We start from the raw sequence: 21,857 nt of genomic DNA, 5'->3' as shown, positions 1-21,857 counted from the left end.
AAAAAATAATCTCTGCAAGGAATTGTAATAAAAAACCTGCAATTAATATTTGCAAAATATGACTCAGTATTTCTCAGAATTTTTAGTCCACTTTCTTTAAATATATGAATTAATGTAATTATTTGTTTGTTTTTGAAGTTTAATTTAAAGATGCTTTGTGGAGACAGATGAAATACTGCAAGCTTCTAAATATTTATTCCAGACTTACGAAACTATTTTTTAAATGTAAAGCAACCATTTTTAAAATGTGAGAACAAACAAGGAAAATTCACAAAGTTGCCTGAAAATCAAACATTGACAAATAAGTGAAAGGAATTTAAGATTCAAGCCTGAAACCTTCTTTTGTTTGCAAATTACAGCATAAGAAATGGTTGTCTAGCATTTTAGATAAAAGACTGGAAGGTTGGTTTTATTTAGGAGGAGAATAACTGCTGCTTTTTGTAATCTTCTGTTTCTTTCCCAGGCTTTGAACAGGACAAACTCATATACAGTACCTGTATTTTTAAAGGTTCTTAATTTCAGGTTAAGCTTTTCAGGAGCCAGTAATGATTCATGGAAAGTTTTTACAGGTAGCCTAGCAAGAGATTTGCCACTGCTTATACTTTTTCCATACGTCCTGTTTTCAAACAAAAAAAAAAAAAATACCCTTTGATTAAAAATTCACTTACTCTATTTTGTTCCCTTCCAAAATGAAACCTGTCTGTGTTCATGGTTACAGTGGGCTAGTTAAGCAGCCTGCAGTAGGCACTGCATCCTCCATCAGGGGAGTTAAAAGAAACAGATGAATTCCCAGAGAACAGTTACCTTCTTGCAGGCAGTTTCCCTCGCAGAAAACACACGTCTGAAGTGCTTCAGCTCACAAAGGAGCTGCGATGCCACTTCCACTGCAATCTAGTGACAAGAATCTCACTTTCCTAACTTACTTTCTTCTCTCTTCCTAGCAATGCAGTCATTCAAAGATGTTACCGTCACTGCAGCTTAAATTCCCATCAATGTTAATTGAAATATAAGCGACTTCTCACCCCACGCTGATAAATCACGAAATGTTGAGTCCACTGCCCGCTTTACAGATAGGTAAATTGCGGCTAATATAGGCTGAGGCTTGTTTAATATTGCTCCTCCTAAAAGAAAATCAACCAGCTAAAAATCCCATAAGCAGTAACAGTTGATCCACAACGTATTCTGCCCTCCAGACTGTGTCAGTAAGCAGCACGCTAGGTAAGGAAAAAGCAAATGTATGACATGTGTGATACAGGTGTCCAGAGCAACCCCTCAAATTTGGAGATTCCCCCTGAGACAAACTGAGTGTGGGTACAGAGATTCAGCTGAACAGATCCTATTTCAGGGATGCAAACTAAAGAGATACAATTAAATTGTAACAAAGCTTTTTGAAAAGTGATTTTACAGCTTTCAGATATCAGTCTTACAACTGTTTCTTATATAATTCTTCTTATCAAGCCTGATCCAAAAAACCTCAATAAAGTCAAAAGAATAATTTGCACTGGGCTTTGAATCTTTTCATGTGTTTAATGTACCTTCGCATTTACTATTTTTTAACCAAAAATGCAACAAATTGCAATCCTCAGCTATGAAACATCACTTATGGAACAATTTGATTGAAAATAAAACAGTTTGTTTATATAAACCTGCCTGCCAATGGAGGAAAAATTAAAGCAGCTACATTGAATTTGGGGATTTTTTAAATGTATTTTGTTCCTTGCAGCACTGAACTTTTCCTGGGTATTATCTGAACTGTTTCCTATTAAATGTCAGCTTGTTTCTTGTGCTCATGTAAGTAGCTTTTGCTCCTGCATTTTTTCATTCCTTAATATCATAGAAAGTAATGATATTATTTTGGTGTTTCAGTTCCTGGAGAGTTAATGGCTCCAACTCTGGAAGAAAAACAAAACAAAACAAAACAAAACACTGGTGCAATCCTTTTTAAAAATAGGATTTAAGTATAATAAAATTCACAATTTATCAGGGAGATTAAACACCATAATTATGGTTATATATTTTACTACCTAGACTTTCTCAGAGACACTGGTTACTTCAAAGCCCTCTAGATAACCTGATTGTAAACACAGTTAATCCCTCCCCGCCTTGGCAACCCTAGGACCAGGACAGACTGATTTTGCTACAAGCTTATTTTTTTCCTGAGGTTACCTAGCTGGACTTTGTTTATACGTGGTTTTAAACTCTGTGCTGACACTAGTTATTCCCCTGGACCTTTTAAGCTCTATTAATGCACCTCTCAGCATCGTGCTATCCCTGATAGTTAGTTATTTGACACACCTTGTGAGAAGTGCCACCTCTCACAGGAGCTGCTGGCTTTTCCATGTTCTCTCCCTTCAGTCTCTTCTCAGACACCACAAGCCAGACAGGTAACTCCCTCCTCAGCAAGAAGAATAGCTTCTCATCTGGTTTCCTGGTGGCTGTATTTTACCTAGCTTGTAGCGTGCCCTCTCTCTAAGACAGCAGATAAGGACCAGTGATGGTTGGCACCGATGCCTTTCACAGCCCCTGGCAGCACCAACTCTGCCTCCCAGTTTCCATGGCTGATCTTCAGCCCGTTGTAGAAATCACCCAGTTTCAGCAATACTGTGGCAAATTGCCATGTTGTTGTAAAGTAAGCTCAGACCTTGGTGATCTGAAGTTATGTGTCAGTGGAATGTTGTTTCCAGGCATTTTCACTCATGCTAAGGGCTTAGCAAAATACTGAGACCTGCTGAAGTTAACACTAATAAAGAAGTGGTTTTTCAGGAGCTAGACCGAGATACCAAAGTAGCTTGTCATCCCCACTTCCTTTGTGTATACAGCACTAACCAAGTCAGACCTTTCAAGTAATTGCTAGTTATTCTGTTTGGAAATGTTATGGTTTATGTACTAAAAGTTTCCTTTATTTCTATAATTTTTTAAAAATAAAATTTCTCCTTTTGACAAAGAAGTTTCTTATAATTTTCCGTATCAGTAATACAACTTTAAGAATCCCTCAAGCCAGTATTTCCTCTAGCAGTCAATATGATACTCAGATTTATTTTAATGACAGCAAAGTCAGCAGAAGTTTTATTTTACTTCATTTTAAATGACTGTGAGATGTGACACCCACGTCTAAAGGTATCTCTTCCCATTTCCATCATGTGTTTTGGCTTAAGAAGAACAAAGCCCTGACACCACTCGACTTAGTTTCTCCTAGATCCTAAGCTTATAGCCAAAGGCAAAATCCATAGGAATTTTATCAGGAACACCAGAAAAAGCTCTTGAACAGAACATGTGAATAAATAAAGTTTTTCTACGATCTTTAACAAGGTAATTTACCTACAGGAACATTTTGCTAAGACACGAGAGGTGGCTAAGATACAGGAATTCATGCAACTACAGAACTCTGTCCTTCCTTCATATATACATTCTGTTTTCTTAAGGTGATGAGACTTAATAAGAGTCTCAGATTCTAAAGCTCCACAGTTTTTAGTGAGGAGTAAGTTATGGATTGTTTTAAGATAGAAAAATAAACAACACCCTCCCCCGCTTTTCCAGTGAACAATTTTTCCTTCTTGCTAATAATTATATATTGTTTATCTAGAATATGGTTACATAAAATATAATTAGGACAATACTGATGAGATCAGATTAAAATAAAATTACTTCTAATGCAATGGGTGCAGCTGCTTGGTTACACTCCCACTCTACCCACCCATCTTTTACTTGAACCATTTTCTGTCTCCGGTGATAATACTGGCAGCAGGGAAATACCCATACAAATAAAATGGAGCCATAGTTCATACTTCTGTTAGGTTCAGTGCTAAACTAAATGTAGTCACCAATTCCATTTTCATCGTTCATCTTACAATGTTGTTGTTTGTTTTTTTTTTTCCAAGCATCACCTTTTAGGATTGTAGGATTCTCAGCTTTCCTTTAATTAAAACAAAGAGTTTTTCAGCAACTAACATTCCAGGCATAAGCTGGAAAATCTGAAACCTCAAGACTGAAAAATGAAAAACCAAACCAACACATGGGGTGAAAAAAAAAGGCTTAGGACTAAAGTCCTGATTTTGGTTGACTCATGGGCATTGAACCTGTGAAACTGGCTTCACTAAACACTCTGTACTAGCAAGGTGTTAACTACAAGGTGTTACATATCAGTTAGACGTCATTTTTGGAATCTGAAGGACCAGTAATTTAAAAGGTAGTGCTGTGAAAAAGCCACAGCAACATCCATAAAGTTAAAAAAAAAAAAAAAGCACTGGAACTTTTTTAAGAGTGTTTGGGCAACATGATCGTACCTGAAAATTCACAAGGTCTACATGCAAGATTTTTGTACCACTGTAATCTAATCACATGCTATCCTTGGATTTTTTTTGTGATTCCTCTGTGCTGCATTAGAATGAAGCTAAGCTTTCAGTAAGCTATAGTGTGGTTTAGTTTTACTAGTGCAATGCATCCACCCTAGGGCTGGTATCCTAATGAGGACAAGAACTATGCTTTCATACAAAGAGGACTAGTTCCCCCTCCAGTCTGTTCAAAATATTGTTCACTGCTTCAGGCACACCGTAGCTACAAGACCCTACTTTTCCTCACGGTAACTAATATGAATAATGCAAAGTCTAAGTCAGTATGCTCAACATTTAGTGACTTGATGCTGCATCACAGTAACTATTCTTGGATTATTTACAAGAATCACCACCTTTCACTTTACTAGTACCCTTTGTCTTTAGCCTGCTGTTTGCCCTTGTGCTTTGGAGAACCGCTAACAAAAAGCCCAGCGAGCTGCCCTGCATCTGCCCCATGTCATTCCTCAGAGCTGAGCTCTGCCGTGGGGTATACTTGACCTGTGACTGCTTACAGCAGGCTGCCAGCAATAAGCCATAAATAATTTCTTATACATACAACATGACTGTCTCATTGCATCCCAAACCTCTTACCTTCTCAGTCTGCTTGTTCCAGCATCAGTATTCATGATTTTAAATCCCCAGGCCGGGGGCTAGCCTGGAGGGAACTTATCTTCAAGGACCTTAGTGTAACGTGTTCACCACTGAGACCCCAAGCATGTCACAGCTAAGTACCACTTTGGGTAAAAATGCCCAGTAGTAGAAGGTTAATGTAGCAGCAGGTTAGCATGTTTCCTTACGGTAACAGAAGTTACTCCAAACAGCAGCTATCTCGTCTCAAGGTAGAGTTAGACAAGGACGGTTAGAAAACACATTCATCACAATTAAAAGCATTCCCAGGCAAATGGTTCTTTCATGGGCACTGCTCACAGGAAATGCTCCTGAGCTTCAGGGTGGCAGATCCTAGCAAGGCAGATGACAAGCACGGAAGAACCGTGTGATTACGCCACATACCTGGAATACAAGAGCTCTTCTGGGATGGAAACCAGAGGGTGGTCGCCGTGTTATGTGAAAAACTTCCAACAGTCTGCTACATCTTGGCAGGGCATGGGGAAAAATTTTACATAACAAAAGCTTTTGTTTTGTTTTTTTCAGGAGAAAACTCCCCTTGTTTCTATACTTAAGCTTGCACTAAAAATGGGGAGAGAGAACTGAAGCCTTGGAGGAGGAGGAGGAGGGAGGAAAGCCAGCTTTTCCATGGAGAGAACAACAATGTATCAAGTATTTGCCATACCAAGGGACCATCCCCTCCGCCTCAGGTTCTTGGTCTCTTCCTCGTCTCAACGGCTGTGCTACTCATTCCTGCCAGCATGTTAATAACAAAAAGGAGTGCGTAACCCTGGAAGTTTAGATGCAACAAAATAAACTGGTCAGTGCCCCAGAGTTTATGAGAAGGCACACAGCATCTTGACAGTAATACAGAGCACAAGGGAAACAAGAAGATTATTTTATGTTGTTTCTATTTCAGCCTGGGCAGGGCTAGATTACAGCAAGTCTTGACAACCCTCCTTCTTCAAACACAAGTCTATTTGCTTTAATTAAAAAGTAAGCTAGGGAAAGACTTAAAACTATTAAATTGTTGACTGAGAATGAATCTATGTCCTTATTTGTCTCTTTACTGCTCTCCTATTACTCTCATCCTGGATATTTCTTCTATTAAACACTTCACATTTAGATTGAGAAATAGGTACCAAGGGGTCCTAGTCTCTTCTTCCCAGTTGGAGGATTGCTGTAGCACAGAAGGCAATGTCCTATGCTAATACCTAACTACGGGAACTCAGCAGGCAGTCTCTAAGCCGCTAATCTGAACATAATCCAGCTACACCTTTGAGCAGTACCACAAAGGCGAAGCAAGGGTATTCATCCTCACTGATACACGTGCATTTATTTCCCAGCTAATGCTGGGAAATGATACAGGTTCGTAAGATCACCATTTCCTGAATAGTAGCAAATCCATACATACAAAGATTGGGAGGTTGTTGTGCAGTGTGATTTACTTTATTGAGTAATAGTCTGATAGCTACAATGGTGAATTAGAAGAAAAGAGAAAAAAAACAGAGAGAAAAAAAAAATCAACCCCCTCCAAAAAAAACCCCCAAATCCATATTTCCCCACATTTTGGGAAACAAGCTGAAGAAAACATTCTACACTGTAGAAGACAGCTGTAACTGCCGATATCCATGTTTTGACATTGGAACTGAGCAACTGCAAGTTTGCAGCGTACAGTCCTAAAGCCTCAAACAAAAGAGGCTTAACAGTAATAACATGGATATATCACCACTGGGAAGATGTTAACATGTTAACAAAGATTCTGGGATACCAATCTGGTATAATCAGCAACATACTGGATTCCTATGAAAGATGTGGCATTTCTCCTTAAGGTCCTTCTCTCCTTTTAGAGAACTTTGAAAAACAATGTTTTAAACTGATTACTTACAGTACTCCTTTGCTTGCAGAAAAGCAGAATTATAGTTCAATAAAAACTGAATAGATGATCACTTTTTTGACTGGATTTGATTAGTTGCCTAACTTTGGCAAGATTTTCACAGTGTGATCCAGTTAAGCTTTCAGGATTATATGAACACCAGCACCAAATTAATCTTGGAATCAGACAACTGAGATACTTATGCACTCTCATACATCTCTGACCACTTCTGCAGTCTCTCCCAGTCTCACTGCTTCAATTAGTATTTGACAGTGCGGTATTTTATGCGATTGACAAAGCAACACAATGCGGACAGGTTCCTGGCTTCTCTCTCCTTGCAAGAATAGCATGCCACCTTGTTGAACCCCCGAGGATGCAAGCCGGAATTATTCTACATAAAGTCTCCCTTTGTGGCATCTGAAATAAAAACCTTTCCCCCAGAACTGCCACTGTTTTGATAGTGAATTCCATGCCAAGTTGTACAACTGGTTACTCAGTCCTTTGGCTGATTTTAAGAATTGCATTTAAAAGTTACTCTACATTAGAGGCATTTAGAAAATATTTTTATACCTGGTATTGGTACTCTTTCAAGTACTCTTTTAGTCTTGTAGGTAATGGCAGCTCCCAGATCTGATTTGTACATTTGTTTATAGTTATTCTGCAGCGGTGTTGCAGCGATGGAGCGGACGTATAGAGAGGTTTGTTCAAGTAAAGATGAACTGTTCCATTTGAAGGTGTTTCGGTTCTGTCCTTGCACATAAGAACATAGTACTCAATCAAATGCACAACGCTGTTGAACTGCTTAAGTCTAGATCTGACACAAGTGATAGAGTCCAGTCTAAACTTGCCATCTTGATATTCTATTCGTAAATTGGTCGGTCCTGCTGATGTTTTTACTGAAATAGTCAGTAGATACTCTGAATGTGAACTGTCTCTAACCAGGAAGGTCCCTTCGGGGGCATCCTGCAATCTCTCTTTGGCTTCAGCAACAGTCATGTTGCCCCAGTACCATCCTGTCAGGAGAGGACAAAAAAAAAAAGGGTTCTGTTTATTCCTGTTTGTTGGTTTGTTTGTTTGTTTAAAAAGCTTCTCTTTGGCTGATACACTTGTAATAACCCATTTCCTTTGTTGTTGGAAAGTTGAAGTCCTGCAGGCATTGTAAATTTTTATTTGCTAGTTAAATTCATTTGCTTTACAATGCCCCTCGTTTTGACAGAGCTTTCTAGGTGACTGTTTTCATACCTATGCCCGCACAAACTTCCCCGCAGCGTCCCGCCAGGCGAACGCCGACGCCGCCGACCCCAGGGGCGGCCGGCGGGGTAGCAGGGACGCGCCCGCGGCTCCGCGGCGCGCCCACGCCGGGGAGAGCGCCGCGCCCTCGCGGCACAGGCGGGCAGCCCGCGAGAAGCCGCGTTGGGTAACTCTGGGAAGGCTGCTGCTGAGATGAGCTTTGCCTGGCGATCGGAAGCGGAGAGGGCGAGGAAAACAACTTCGGCGGCGCGGCTGCGGTCCGAGGGGGAAGGCGATGAAGATAAAAGCCCTTTCCTCCGCCCGCCCCGCGTCCAGGTCGGCGAGCGAAGCGCAGGTACGCGGGGTCGAGGGGATGCGGCGGCCGCGCCGGCCGGCGGTAGCGCCCGGCCCTCGATCCCGGGCTTCCGATCCCGGGCTGCCGCCGGGCCGCGGCGCTGCCGGCGCGGGCGGTGCTTTCGCTTCGGCCACCGCAGCCCGCGGAAGGTCGCAGCCGCCGCCACCCCTGGGCCGCGACCCCGCAGCGCCGGGCGGCGACGCCAAGGGTCGTCCCCCTGCCGCCCCCTTCCCCTCTCGACGCGGCGAGGCTCCCCTCCGCGCCGCTTCGCTCCGCCTTCCCCGGGACCGCGCCGCGGCGGCGAGCCGGGCACCCCGGCGGGCGCCGCCGCCCCCGGCGCTCCCCGCTTCCCGGCCGGCCGCCCGGGCTTACCTGCCCGCCGCAGCTCCTCCATGGCCGCGGCCAGTTGCGCCGCCTCACGGGACTCCTCGGCAACCGCCGCGGCCGCCGCCCCGGGGTGTCCCCAGCGCGCTCGGGCGCCCTCCGCGCTCTCCAGGGACCCAGCGGAGCGCAGAGTCATGGGGGGCGGCGGCGGCGGGCGCGACCCCGCTCGCACGCAGGTCGGGGCTGCCCGCGGGGAGAGGACTCCGCTTCGCCGCCGCCGCCGCCCCGGTGCTCAGCGCCGCGCCGGGTGCATGGCCCCGGCCCCCGGCCCGGGCGCCGCCTGCGAGCGGAAAGAGAGCGTGGTTAGCGGCGAGCCCCGCGAGAGGCGCTCCCGGCGCAGCCCCTGCCTTCCTTCCCGGCGCTCCCGCTTCGGAACTTCCCAGCATCCAGAGGAGGGACCCGAGGCGAGAGATCACCTCCCGGCGGGGCGGGGGAGGGACCTCTCCTTCCCCCCCGCCCCCGCACAGCTTGCCCCCGGCTCCCCTCCGCCGGGGACGAGGCGGAGGCGGCGGACCGCGAAGGTGGTCGCGCTTTAGCGCAAGGACAAACCCGCTGATGCGCCGGTCCCTGGGGCCGGCACCGCTGGGGAGGGGGCGCTTGGGGCGGAAGGAGGTGGTAGGGGAGAGCCCAGCGCCTAAAGGTGTGAGCGGGGAGGGATGAGCACGGAGCGGGGCAGGACCCAGAGCCGGGTTGCACGCTGTGGCGCGAAGGCACAGCAGCGCACGGTAACGCCTTTCAGTAAGGTCATAGGCGAAGTCGTACCTCGAGGAACGGCGGCCCGCCGCGGGCTGTGCCTCCCGGGTGGGGATCGAGCCCCTCCCGGGCACGCCGCTGCCGGGCAGGGGCTGCGGGGGCAGCGCCGGCCTCGGGGCTCGCCGGCCGCTTGGCCACGGGAAGCGGCAGCGCGGTGGAGGGCGCGATATATTTAGCACGGGGCAGGAAACGTGCTTTTCCCGTTCCATTAAATGCTGATATTACAAAAAAAAAAAAAAATCTTTCCGCTCTACTGAAGTGAACAGGAGGGACAAAAAGAGCCTCTCGCTCTCCTACCGTCAGGGCGGGAGGGACACGAAGCCGGGCAGCGCCGGGGAGGGGGAGCCCAGCCGGCGGGGGCTCACGGGCCAGACCGGGACCCCCGGCCGGTGCCTGCGAGCCAGGCAGAACCTCTGTCCCCAGGTGCGCAGCACCCGCCAGGTGAGGGGTCACGCTAAGGTGGCTCCTCCCGTCACGAGTTCCGTGGCGGAGCTCAGAAACTTTTCCAAATTAAACTTTATTGGCAGCTGATAGGTTGCACTGCCAGGTTTCCATCGCAACAAGCGGCAACCCCCCTTCCCCCACCCGGCAAAGCCCATCCCCGTCCCCTTCTCCGCCGCGCAGGACCACCCGCCGCCGGCTAGGGGACCGGGCGCAGGTGCGCCTGTCATCGGACCGGCTGCGGGGCCGCGGTCCGCAGAACCCTCAGCGCAGGTGGGAGCAGCCTTGCCTGGGCTCTATCCCTTGTGAAGGGGAAGCGCCGGGAGCGCTTGCCCGCGTAGAGCTGCCGCCTGCGGGAGCTTGGCGGGGATGGAGGTTTTGCCGGGCGGTGGCAGCTTGCTGCAGCGGGGCGTCCCCCGGCAAGGACGGAGGAGCGCCGGAGCAGGCTGCCTCCGGCTTCGGGGGAGCCTCAGTCCCTGCTCTCGAGGAGCGGCGGGGCACCGGGCGCAGGGTGGAGGGAAGACGACGACGAGGGGACTCACCCGGGGCTCGGCGGGACGGGGTTGGGGCCGCCGCTGCCGCCGCCTGGAGGTGGGGCGGTCAGGTTGTTCTGCCTCCCGGCGGCGTTGGGGGTGGCCGGCGGGGCACAGCACCCGCCGCCGGGGAGAAGTGTCGGGGCTGCCGCTCGGGCAGACAGACAGGCTGCGGCTGCCGGAGGAGGATGGTGCTCCCGGGGAAACAACACCCACCGCTCCCCCCTCACCACCCCCCCGCCTCTCCCCGCCGCGGGCGGTCTGTTCGCCTTTGATTGTGAGGCGAGGGCATCCTCCCCCCGCCGCTCTCCCCCCTTCCCCCCCCTCGCTTTCCCGGGATGGCTACATACAAAGGCTGCTTTCCAGGAACTTTCCAGGAACCGCATCATGTGACAGGACTCGCTCCGGCGCCTTCACCGCGATCGCGGCCAGCCCGGGGCCGAACGCACCGAGCCGCCGCCCCTGTCACGCCGGGGCAGCGTTCGCCTCACCCTCCCCCCGCGGTTCCCCCCTCCCCCCTCCCTTCACTCTCCGCCCGCGGAGCCGCGGGAGACGCGCGGCGAGCAGGTCAGTGGCCGGGGCGGCTGAGGTAGCGGGCGCGCGGGCGGCCGTTGGAGCCCGCCGGCGGGGCTCCAACGGCCGCCCGCGCGCGCGGGCCGCGCGGCACCCTCCTTGAGGTAACCGGGCGAGTGCGGGAGCGCCGCCGCCCCCTCCGCCCCCCTCCTCCGCGGGGTGAGGGCTACCGGCCTGCCCAGCGCCGGCAGCCGCGGGCACCTGAGCCGGGGCAACGGTAGGACCGGCCCGCCCTCAGGGCCAGGAACGCGTCAGGGGCCGGTGCCAGGGAGCTGCGTGCCAGGGACTTGCGGCGGCCGAAGCTCCTGGGACACCCCACCCTGATCTCCACCCCCCTTCACCCTCCGGCGCTAAATACCTCGTTGCTACAAACAGCCATTACCCGCCGATGCGCGCGCCGCTCCTCCCCCCCGCCTCTTTCCCCCCCACCTCCGCGGGTTTTATTTTTTTGTTGTTTTGTGTTGGGTTTGTTGGTTTTTGTTGTTTTTTTTTTCTTCTTCAAAATAAAGCCGAAGCTGGTTTTGGGCGCAAAGATGATTGATTGAGCCGCGGGTGCTGCTCGGTAACCGGCCACCTTCTGCCGCTACCCGGGCGGCCTCGAGCCGACTTTAGAAAGATTTAAAAAAAAAAAAAAAGAGGAAAGAAAAGAGGGGAAAACAAAGCAAAAGTAGCCGTATTGGTCTCACCCCTGCTCCTCTGGCCGCAGGGGAGGGCTCCCTGCAAATTGCACGGCGGTGTTTGGGAGGGAATGTTTTTCGGGTTTGTCGGGAGAAGGATCAAGGAGTGTCTTCTTAAAGTCCTCAGGAAAAAAAAATAATATAAAATAATACATAATAATTATTTTAAAAAACGAGGAGGGAACATTTGTTATCAAAGAGAGAGATGAATATGTATTAGGCTGGACGGTCTGGCGGAGGGAGCGGGGCAGCACCGGCACGGCAGCTCCGCTGCACGGAGAAAGCTCCCACTGGGACTCTTCTGCCTTTGGTCGTGCTCCCCAGTAACTCCTGAAATTCAACGTTTCTTTTAAAAAAAAAAAAAAAAAAGACAAAAAAAGGGACTCCGTGAAGGACAGTTCCTGAAGGCTTTTGTAATAGATATCACTTACAATTTTTAAACATCAGGGGATGAGTGAAGAGTATTAGAGTTAATAGTTCTCTTAAAAAAGAAGTGCTGTATTTAGTAATTAAGCATTCATCTAAGGGCGGGGGGGGAATCTACTTTGTTAAGTGAATTGGTCAGTATGGTTTCATCTGTTTGTGATGCCTGGGTACTTTTGAATTTAGTTTATTCAGTTTATGAAAAAAAGGTTATTTTAATCACTGACAGCACCACAGATTTAAAATGAGGTCCGAGGAGCAAACATGAGCTTTCTTACTTAAGTGTTCTCAGAAATGGTTTAAAACAATTTGGGTCTTGAAGGTCATTCTTGTTCCTGTTTTCGTCGGTGCAGCTCAGATAGCCTCCCATCCAGCCCCCAGTGGCTCTAGTGGAATCCCCAATAACTTTTCGTTGCATAGATGTGAAGAAAGGAGAGAGTATGTCCATGTCCTTTGAAATTTAGTTGACAGTTCTGCTTCCGATGATGTGAGATCTCACATAAAATCAAGTTTACTTTTTCAGAATTGCACTGGCTTTACTATGTTCAGAAGAACCAAAAAAAAAAAAAAAGGAATACAGAACTATTTTTCTTACTAAAATAATTCTGTATATGTATATGCAGGCACAGAGTTTTTGCTCACAAACATATTATGATATAATAGTGTTAAAATTAGGGCTGTTCCTTTAAAGTTCACTAATTCATCTTAGAGGAATGGAATGCATCTTGTCTAGATGCAAAGCTGCTTTTTTACAGCTTTGCTGTAGTTCTCTTTCCCTATGTTAGTTATTAATGGCATTTTTATGTGGACAGTATCTCAAGACTTCCTTTGCTTCTGCTGTTTGTTCGTCACTTGAAGTCATAATAATTTGTTTCTAAAACCACAGCTGGCTGCTATAAAGGCAGAGAGAAGATGACCATGATTTATGTGGTGAATGAGAAACAAGAACAGAAGAATGTAGTAAATATTTGTTACTCAAAAATTCAGATATGGTTATGAAAAAGGTAGCATAAAAATTAAATAGGCAGTATATCAGCAGGATCTTTCCTAAACAGAATTCTATTAATTTTTTTTTTCATAAGAAGTTAATGTCTTTTTAAAATAGTACTAAAGATCTGATAAATTTACAAGAGTAATGAAATTCAAACTTAAAAACTGCAAATCGATCTTTAAATGACACTTTTGGCACCTCATAAGAGTGCTTCGGTTCGCAGTTACCTTTATTCTCTGGTATGAGACTTCCGTAAGTACTATGGGCTCGGTGGAATAAGTTAGTATTTCACCATTTCTTTCAACAATGTTAGTTAGCTGGTTTTCTCTGTCTGCATGAGTCTTTCACACAGTCACAGGAGAGAAAAAAAAAATAATTTTAACAGTAAGAAAAAGTGATTAAATTAAATTACTTTTGGGATTATGGGCCACATGTGGTGCATGAAACTGCTTAAAGCTACTTTTTAACTTCTTTGGCATTAGGATGTTTAATACATGCTTGGTCTGCCTTAAGTGTTTTACTGTATATAAAAAAATTAGAATAGAGTAGGAGAAAGATGTGAAATGGAGAAAGAGAAAAGAAGCAGCAGACTCTGAAAACTTAGCTTTCCATAATGTAAACAAAATAAAGCTTTTAATTTGCCATGTAGCAAACTAATTCTTTTAACCAGAGTCTCTAATATGAAGAGAAAACTAGTTTATACAAATGGGGATTTAAAATTTGTAAGTACAGTTCAAACCAAGGGCTTTATCTACTTTTAGTCCGTATGCTTTGGGGTAGCAATTATCGGACAAATGTTGCCTTTATGTATAGAGTTACGAATGCCTCTGAGCCGTTTTTAGAGGCATATCATCCGACTGGGGATGAAAGGCACAAACTTAGAGAATCTGTGATTTCTTTTCCAGATACTTTCTACTGTGCGTGAATGTTTTGGTTTCGGCAGTATATCATCAACATCAGAGGCATTTTTAGTCGAGATTTATATTAGTAGTGAAAACATGAACATTAAGAGTTCTTGAAAATCACCAGCAGAATATGTTATGTTTCTGACTTGTTTTCAAATGTATGTGGTCAAAAAGAGACGGGGAGGGATGAGTAGATTTATTTTTTATTTTTCCTTTAGGCAAAAATCCCTTTCATGAGCAAGGAAGAAGGCAACAACGTTTTTACAATATTGTGAAGTGCCTGTCGCTAGAAATTATTTTCATTCTGTTCCTGAAAAGTATGCCAAATTTGCTGGAGAGCTAGCACGCTGATTTATTTATATAATATGACCTCAGCGGAAAAGGGGGTAATGCATTTTTGGCCCAGCTGATTTTGCTAAATGGGCTTTGATTTGCTGAAAAGGTTTACTGATTTATTTAGCTAGGTTTATCTAGCTACCTGAAAGAATACAAGGGGCCTTTCCTTGCTCTCTGCATCCTTACTTCCCGAAGATGCAGCACAGAATATCCATGATCCATGACATACCATCTGGTCAGATAAAATCCGCTTTAGTTAAAAGGCCAGCTATTGTTTATCACTTAGGTCTGTTTATTGACCATATTTTGACAACTGTTTACCTGAACTGATCTAAATAACAATGTATAACTGCCACGGTTCCTCCCTGTCCTGTGGTTGCAGTGGTCAGGCAGCACATCTGGTTCTCGAGCAAAGAAATACAAATATTGAGCCTTTCTCTCCAACAAATTAGAACAAGTTAATTGTAGCTCCACACCATGAACAAGGTCCACAATGCAATCCTCTAGAGAATTTCTCACTCAGCAGTTAGGAGGAAGGTTTGCTTATTTCACAAAGAGCTCCTAAAACATAATAAATACAGCAGAGAGAAACAAGTATTTTTGCAAATGGGATCACTCTGCTCTTTCCAGCTGCTCGAGGAACAGAATGTTTTGATTAAATAAATTATGATGTATACCAAACAATTTTACTTTTAACCAGCTGCCACCTTATTTCCTGCCATTTTTTATCTATTCAGTTGTGAATGCTTTATCTTTCTTGAGAAAATACATTTGGGAAAGGAGACTAATAAAAAATTCGGTTAATAATTTCTATGAATCAGTGACATTCTAAAAGAAAACCAGCACTTGTGATTTAAAAGCAAACCATCAAGAGACAGCAGTAAGAGAGCAGTACTTTGAAATCACATTCAGATTATTTTCTTTCAGAGACGGTCGAGAAAAGGAAGGATCATTTCCTTTAGTTCAGTGGATAGGTAGACGGATAATCACCGGCAAGCATGAAACTCTGACCATAAAAAGGTGGCGTTTAAATCCTCCTCTCATCTTGTCATGTGCTTTATACTATTTAAAATTTATGGTACCATCTAGAGGCCTCAACTGCATTGAGTAAGAGGTTATCTAGACACACTTAGGATCTTTAATTAAAAACATTAAATGTGCTTTTATAGTTTCTCTAATTTACTATTTACAATTTAAAGTAAAAACAAAATAACTTAAAATAATTTGGCTGGACTTGTTCAGGAAAAGTGTAGTGTGGCGACACAGGGTACTAAGTATAAAAAAAAGGTAATTTACACAGCAGTTTTCACCTTATACTATGTTAGACTTCTTTATAAACAGTGAGCAGAATTCTGTTCTGTTACTTTGTTATTTTGTGACTTGTGCAATTTCACTCTGACTAGAACTAGCTAAATATTGCTGAAAGTTGTATGAAGATAATTTGTAAATATACATGCTTTGGCAGTGTTTTCTCTTCCCTATTACACTTCTTTTTTATGAACGTGATAGAAAAAAAGACTACTGGCAAGAATTGTTTTGATAGCAGTCATTTTAAAAAACTATTAGGAGAATATTTGCTATGGTTTTCAATATTCAGATTATAGTATAAGATGCTGTGACTGTACTATTTATTTACCTCGGGTTTTGGCTGACAAAGTGTATGTATGCCTGAGAAAGAGTGTATAGGTGTATATATACACAAACACCCGTACATCTGCGTGTTCACAACCATGCTCTTTGAAGTTCTGGATTTTGGAGAAACATACACTCTTGTCTTTGTTTTTGAAAAATCCTAGAGATAGCACAGCTGAAAGCACTGTGAAATCTTGCATTCTCGTCCTAGATGCTGCCAGAAAAAACAAGCCTTTTATGCTTGAGGAGGCTTGAGATGTTTTCTTGCCAGTTGCGAGTCCTACTTCTCAAAGTAAAAGAGAGCAAGTAATGTCTGCAAAAAACCTTTTCCTGACAGACGGCATGCAGGCAGCTCTCCTATGCTCTGCCAATCCGTAAGTAATTAAAGTTCATTTGTTGGCGAAGGATCGGTTCTGAAAGGAATAAGGAAAATTAAAACAGGTGATGCAGTGGCTATCTCCAAAGGAGGGAGTTCTGAGTGCAAAGTAAAACAAAGATGAAGAAGAAACTGGGTTATATGTTTCTGAATAAATGGTCTCCTATCAGAAAAAGATTAATTTTAAATCACTGTTCTAGTTCTTATATTAAAGATGGTTTAATTCACCCAGAGCTATTTGGCCTTGAGGATGCATTCCTACAATTAAGTGTTTATGATTGAAAGTGCTGCCATGGAAAGCAGACAGATGAATGTCATTTCAGGAATACTGTGAATCATTAAATGAGTTGTAGAACCTTTTCCTGGGCATGAGCCACTTTTAAATTTCAGACTAAGGCTATTATAGACTTTAGCATAGGGCCTGGCGTGTTGCTGTACTTAGGAGTTTGAATAACAGGATAATCAACATGTACTAATGTGTTTATATAATTTTAAACTTCTTACAGTTAATTGAAAATATGCTGCCCGTGGTATGTGTATATGCTGCTTGGATCAAATACGTTTTTCAGAATAGCTCGTTAAGTGTTAGTGTCAGGTAATGAACTTATCCTGCCTCTGACGTGTTGGCTTCTTTTGGCTCCAGATAGGCATGGCTGCTTTCCCTGCTTCAGTACAAAGAGAGGCTGTGCATGGAATGTCATACAGACCTCAACAGATGACAAGAAAATGGTGCTAGCTCCCAACTACCTTTGCTCTCTTTATTTGTAATGATTAGTGCTTAGTTTTTTTCAGGAAGGCTAAAGGCATTGTCCTGTAACTGATCGGCGTGTCAGGAGGACATAAACTGAAAAACAGGCCAGATAGCCAGATGGGCAGTTTTGGGGCTCAACAGAGGAAATAAATAGACACAGGGCTACTCTTCCTGGTTAAGGAAAGAGCACCGGTCCCCAGCTCTCCTTTTCTTGGCACTGCCAGGAATTCCCAGGATTGCTTGCCCCTCCTGTAAGCAGCTTTTCCAGGTATGTGGAAACTGAAGCTCAAACAGTAGTATTGGATAAAGTGCTTGAGGCAGTTACTGTCTCCCTTTCTACTGTACCTGAATCATCCTTCCTGTGGCTCTGACAGAGTGCAGTTTACAGCAGGAATAAGAGATTAACTCACACATCTCCTCCTAAACAACTTCAGTTTTCAGTCTGGTGTGTTAAGATCAGCCCCAGTTTCAGCGTGGCTCAAAAGTGCAGTTGTTCAGGAGCAGCCTCATGAGCTGTTTGGTTGTGAGGTGGCAAATTCTGTCACGGGGTGGGGTGAATGGTTGGGGATGAGAGTAGTAAGTCCTTCAGCCATCTGATTTTAATCCCTCACCATATGTGACTTGAAGTCCTTAGATGCCCTCTGCTGCCATATACCAGAATTAACAGATGGCTCTGTATAACCAAATTCAGATTTGCTGAGGTTTGTTATTATCTCTCCGTCTTTGTAAATGAATGGAGGAGGGGAAATAATATCCATAACTATTACAAAATATGCAGAGCCTTTTATAAAGTGTGAGTTTGGGCTAGGCGTCTTTTCTGACTTTCAGTGCCATTGCCCTGTATTTCAAAATTTTCCTGCTATTTTTAGTATTCTCTTCAGAGCTCACTTCTCTGATAAATTATCCCTCTGGGAATAAATCTGATCCAGAAAGATGCCTGAGGCAGAGCAGAATTTTTCCACAGCATTTCAGGCCACATCATGCTAGTCGGAAGGAAGCTGCAAAACCTGCAGCTGTGGATCAGTCTCTGTTTAGGAAGGAACTAAAGGATGCATTTAGCCATTGGATGTATCATTTGCGTAAGACAGAACAGCAGGCAAGAGTTTATATATAAAATGGAACAAGAATGAAATTTCTGTCCCGTGTTTGCCTGTGTTATGACAGTTTTTGTGTGCTGGCAGGCACAAGGTAATCCCAAGTCAAAAAGAACTAATCCTGGAGGGAATCACTCCATGGGCTCTAAGAATCAAGTGTTTCTGTGGTGCTTGAGCTTTATCTGTGTTGGTTGTATCAGCTTCTTTTCCCTTCTATAAGAAAAACCCAGCAAAACAAGCCCACCTGTAATTCCCCAGCCCAGGTTCCTAATGCTGATTTGACTGGGTGGGTTTGATCCAAATGAAATTAGCAGCCACGTTTTCTGTACATTTTTAAACATGCTTAACCTTTTCTGAGGACGGTCTATTAACTGTTCATTTTACTCTAGGTGGTTGCCAGGGATGTTAGAGATAGAAGCAGGCATGGCAGGAGGGAGTGTGAGCTTTCCAGCGGAACACATGACAGCAGGGATCTGCTCCAGGTGAGTGAAGGGGTACATGTACAGAGGACATGCAGGAGGGTCTTTGCCAGGCTAATGAAAAGATAAAGCTCAGGTTCATTGAAAGGGGGAGCTTTCACACTGCACTTTCTCTTCCCTCCAGCGCAGTCCTCCACTTTTAGGTGCACTGGTCCAGAATATGCTACTTATATTTTCAGGAGCTTTTGTAGTTTTTCCAGAACATAATCTCAAACTAACAGAAGTCCATAGCAAAGTCTTGTTGTGAATGGGGGCTTTGTTCTGTGAGACTATTTCTGAAAATGCCTGGCTCTCTGTTAGCCATTGCATGAAAGGCTGAAACATGAATTTGTTTATATGCTTTTGTCAGCATGTTCATTCCTTCAAATCCCTCCTTTCTCCAGGAAATAGGTGAAGCTTTTCGAGTCCTCCTGGCAGGTGGGCTATATATTGTTATGCTGGCAAACTTGTGAAGCTATACCAATTTATACCACCTCACAACGCGGTCCACTGCGTATATTTTTACTAGATCCATATTTCACCAATTTCTTCATATTCTTTTAATGGCATCTTTTTTCCTATCCATCAAGGAGAGGAATCCTGCGTCCAGATAAAGTAAATAACAGCTGTTTCCACTCAATTTGGATTTATATACTTAACACTTCAAAATAGATGATTTCTAGAAGCTTTCACAATCTAGTTAAAATTCCTACTTAGACAGAGGTAGCAGTGAGATGTTAATGAAATCCCTTCGGACTGGCTGCAGCAACAACAATTAAATTCCCCAAGTGACTGATCAGTTACGCTCCTGACAGTTATGCTTCAACAATCAATTGAAGCATATCTTTTAATCTCCTTGAGCATTTTCAGGATCAGTTCCTTGGGCTGTTCTAAAAGGGTGAGAGTATGCAAGGCAAGGAGATGAACTGGTAAAAAAATCTGTGCTGAACTGGTAGTGTATTTCTAGCAAAATTAATTTATCACATGAGTACAGCTGAAAAGGAAAAAAAACCCCAAACAACACCTGGCAAGCTATTTAAAGTAAAAAGCTTATTTACCAGTGTCACAGATTCTTATATAAACAACACCCTTGTGTTCTGAAAATAACTGGAAAACAGCTCTCTTTAATTTGCTTTTTTTTTTAATACCACTATTTTCCTTTGTTGACATTTTACTAGCCCTGAAGTGGAAACAGCATTTTTATTTAGTAATGCCTAAATGAAGATTTTAAGAATTCTGTCCAATTATTGGTTTTTTTTTCTTCAGAAAACTTTGAAAGACTTTCACCTCATTATTTTGCTAAATGCCTCAACTTGAACCATTTCTTTAGATTTCTTTGATCCTCTGAAGGCTGAGAATTACAGAACATTGACATCTAGTGACCTTTGGTACAGTTCATTTACCCCGATGAAGACTGTTGAAGAAGATGCTTGCTCCTAAATCCAGATTTTGCTTGAAGTTATAGAAATTCACTTTATTTTCTGCCTATTTCATTTATCCAGAAGAATAATCCTTTTATTTTCACATGAGTCTCAACTGGGGCATCTCCGAAATGGGTTGGACAATCTTGAGGACTCCAGTTGTTTAGAGAGAACAGTAATTATGCGTGTGAGTTGCTGGTTTGCATGTCTTGGTAAGCCTGTACCAGACTCATTCAGACTCTGTAGTCCAAAACAAAGACAATCTGAGCTCAGGTTATCTGTAAAAACAATATGCATCCCAACTGATTTCAGAGGGCATGCTTGTATTTCTAAATTAAAAAAAAAAAAAGTCTCTGATGCCAAGAGGATTGGCTTATATTAACACTAGCCGAGGCTAGGTTCCCTCAAAAGCAGCCTCCTATATTCACATCCTGCAGTACTTCCTGGACTCTTTCTGGTGCCCCTATATATCCAACATGTAATTCTGATTTTTTTTTTTTTTGTATCTTTCAGTTTGAAGTATCTGAAATTATGTGAAGCTGTACTGCAGCCTGTGAGAACAGTGCTTTCCTAGCATCAAGGCGAGGATATGTGCTACGCGTTTTGGGATGTGGTAATGTTTGCAACTGCTCAAGCTGGCTGTGCACCCCAAAGAGCATGCAGAGTAAAGTCAAACAAGATGGGATCCTGGGAGCAGTGCTTGGTGCGAACTCTCTCCCTGCAGGGGTGCACAGCCATTGCTTCACAGAGGGCAAGGTGGAACAGGGGGAAGTAACAAAGAGATGCGGGAATCAGCAGCTGGAGCTCAAGCTTTCTTTCAGCCTGCAGCAGTAAGGACAGGCTCAGAGGGACCGCAAGTATCAGTCTGCTGCTGGGGACCACCTCTGGCTGAGGCAAAGTGTGGACACGGGTATTTTGACTGCAGGATAAATGCCTCACTGTTAAAAAAATAGAAGGCTTCTCATGTGTCACTTCCACAGTCATGAGTTAAAATCTTGGTCATACTGAAGCAAAACACTCACCCAGTTCCAGCGGCTCAAGGCTCTGGCCTTGGTCTGGACAAGGACTGGCTAAGCACTGTGTCAGTACTAGCCACAGCTGCTCTCCATCAGGACTGCCACTGCTCTTCTCTTCACAGGCCACTCTGTCACCTTTCAGCCTTACCAGTGGCCTCCTTGGGCTTATTTCAAATCTTTTTCTTCAACAAATATGGCCATATAAAGTCAATGAACTGTAGCCCATGCAGCCAACATACAGCATGTTTATTTTAGTAGCTTTAACATACAAATATATGCTCTAGAAAAGGAATTTCTCTGCTATTTTTCTTACCTCTGCTTATGGTCAACTTACCATGACTTCTGTTTGCCTTTATTCTGGATAGGAAATCCTTTTTCTTAATCAGTTTCTAAAATTAGTGGAAGTCACTGCCACCCTCAGTTTCCCCATCACTAATGCCAAGATTTTAACTGTATGAAAAAGAGTGTGGGGGAAAGGGAGTTTTATAAAGACCCTTGGAAAATAACAACTGAACCCATACTTAAACCAGGCAGGATTAAAAATTAGAAAATAACCAAAAATATGAAGAGGGATGTGAAGCCTTATGCTACTGTATACTGACCATCTGTTAACTAATTAGGGGTCAAGGAAAGTTTTTTCCTGGTATTAGTTTATTATTCAATTGAAATCCTCAGTGTCCCTTAACTAAAGCAGG

At 44.4% G+C, this 21,857-nt stretch overlaps 3 protein-coding genes across 6 annotated transcripts in view; 1 reads left to right on the top strand and 2 right to left on the bottom strand.

The window, feature by feature from the left end:
* MRPL42 (mitochondrial ribosomal protein L42) overlaps positions 1–21,857 on the bottom strand; it is a 221,131-nt gene that overhangs the window by 185,719 nt on the left and 13,555 nt on the right. The window lies entirely within an intron of this gene.
* On the bottom strand, positions 5,456–10,954 carry SOCS2 (suppressor of cytokine signaling 2). Of its 3 annotated transcripts, none has more exons than XM_086750267.1 (4): positions 10,860–10,954; positions 8,771–9,062; positions 7,384–7,826; positions 5,456–5,727 (listed from the first exon to the last, which is right to left on the bottom strand). In XM_086750267.1, exons 2-4 carry the CDS (start codon positions 8,916–8,918, stop codon positions 5,644–5,646), a joined length of 675 nt encoding a protein of 224 aa, XP_086606393.1. In that variant the 5' UTR covers positions 8,919–9,062; positions 10,860–10,954; the 3' UTR covers positions 5,456–5,643. The 3 variants fall into 3 exon arrangements, with proteins under 3 accessions (XP_086606393.1, XP_086606404.1, XP_086606415.1); XM_086750278.1 differs by lacking the exon at positions 10,860–10,954 and adding an exon at positions 9,545–9,683; XM_086750289.1 differs by lacking the exons at positions 5,456–5,727; positions 10,860–10,954 and adding an exon at positions 10,519–10,685 and having other exon boundaries at positions 6,489–7,826.
* Positions 10,698–20,720, top strand: LOC147602023 (uncharacterized). Its single transcript, XM_086741673.1, is given in 7 exon segments — positions 10,698–10,742; positions 10,745–10,948; positions 10,951–11,037; positions 11,040–11,076; positions 14,297–14,419; positions 18,656–18,749; positions 20,660–20,720. Coding segments are annotated over 7 exon segments (651 nt in total).

Source organism: Chlamydotis macqueenii, chromosome 1 (assembly GCF_036417535.1).
Source record: "Chlamydotis macqueenii isolate bChlMac1 chromosome 1, bChlMac1.mat, whole genome shotgun sequence".
NCBI classification, from domain to species: domain Eukaryota; kingdom Metazoa; phylum Chordata; class Aves; order Otidiformes; family Otididae; genus Chlamydotis; species Chlamydotis macqueenii.
Note: the sequence above shows the minus strand (reverse complement) of the source record. Positions and strands in the feature narration are given on the sequence as shown.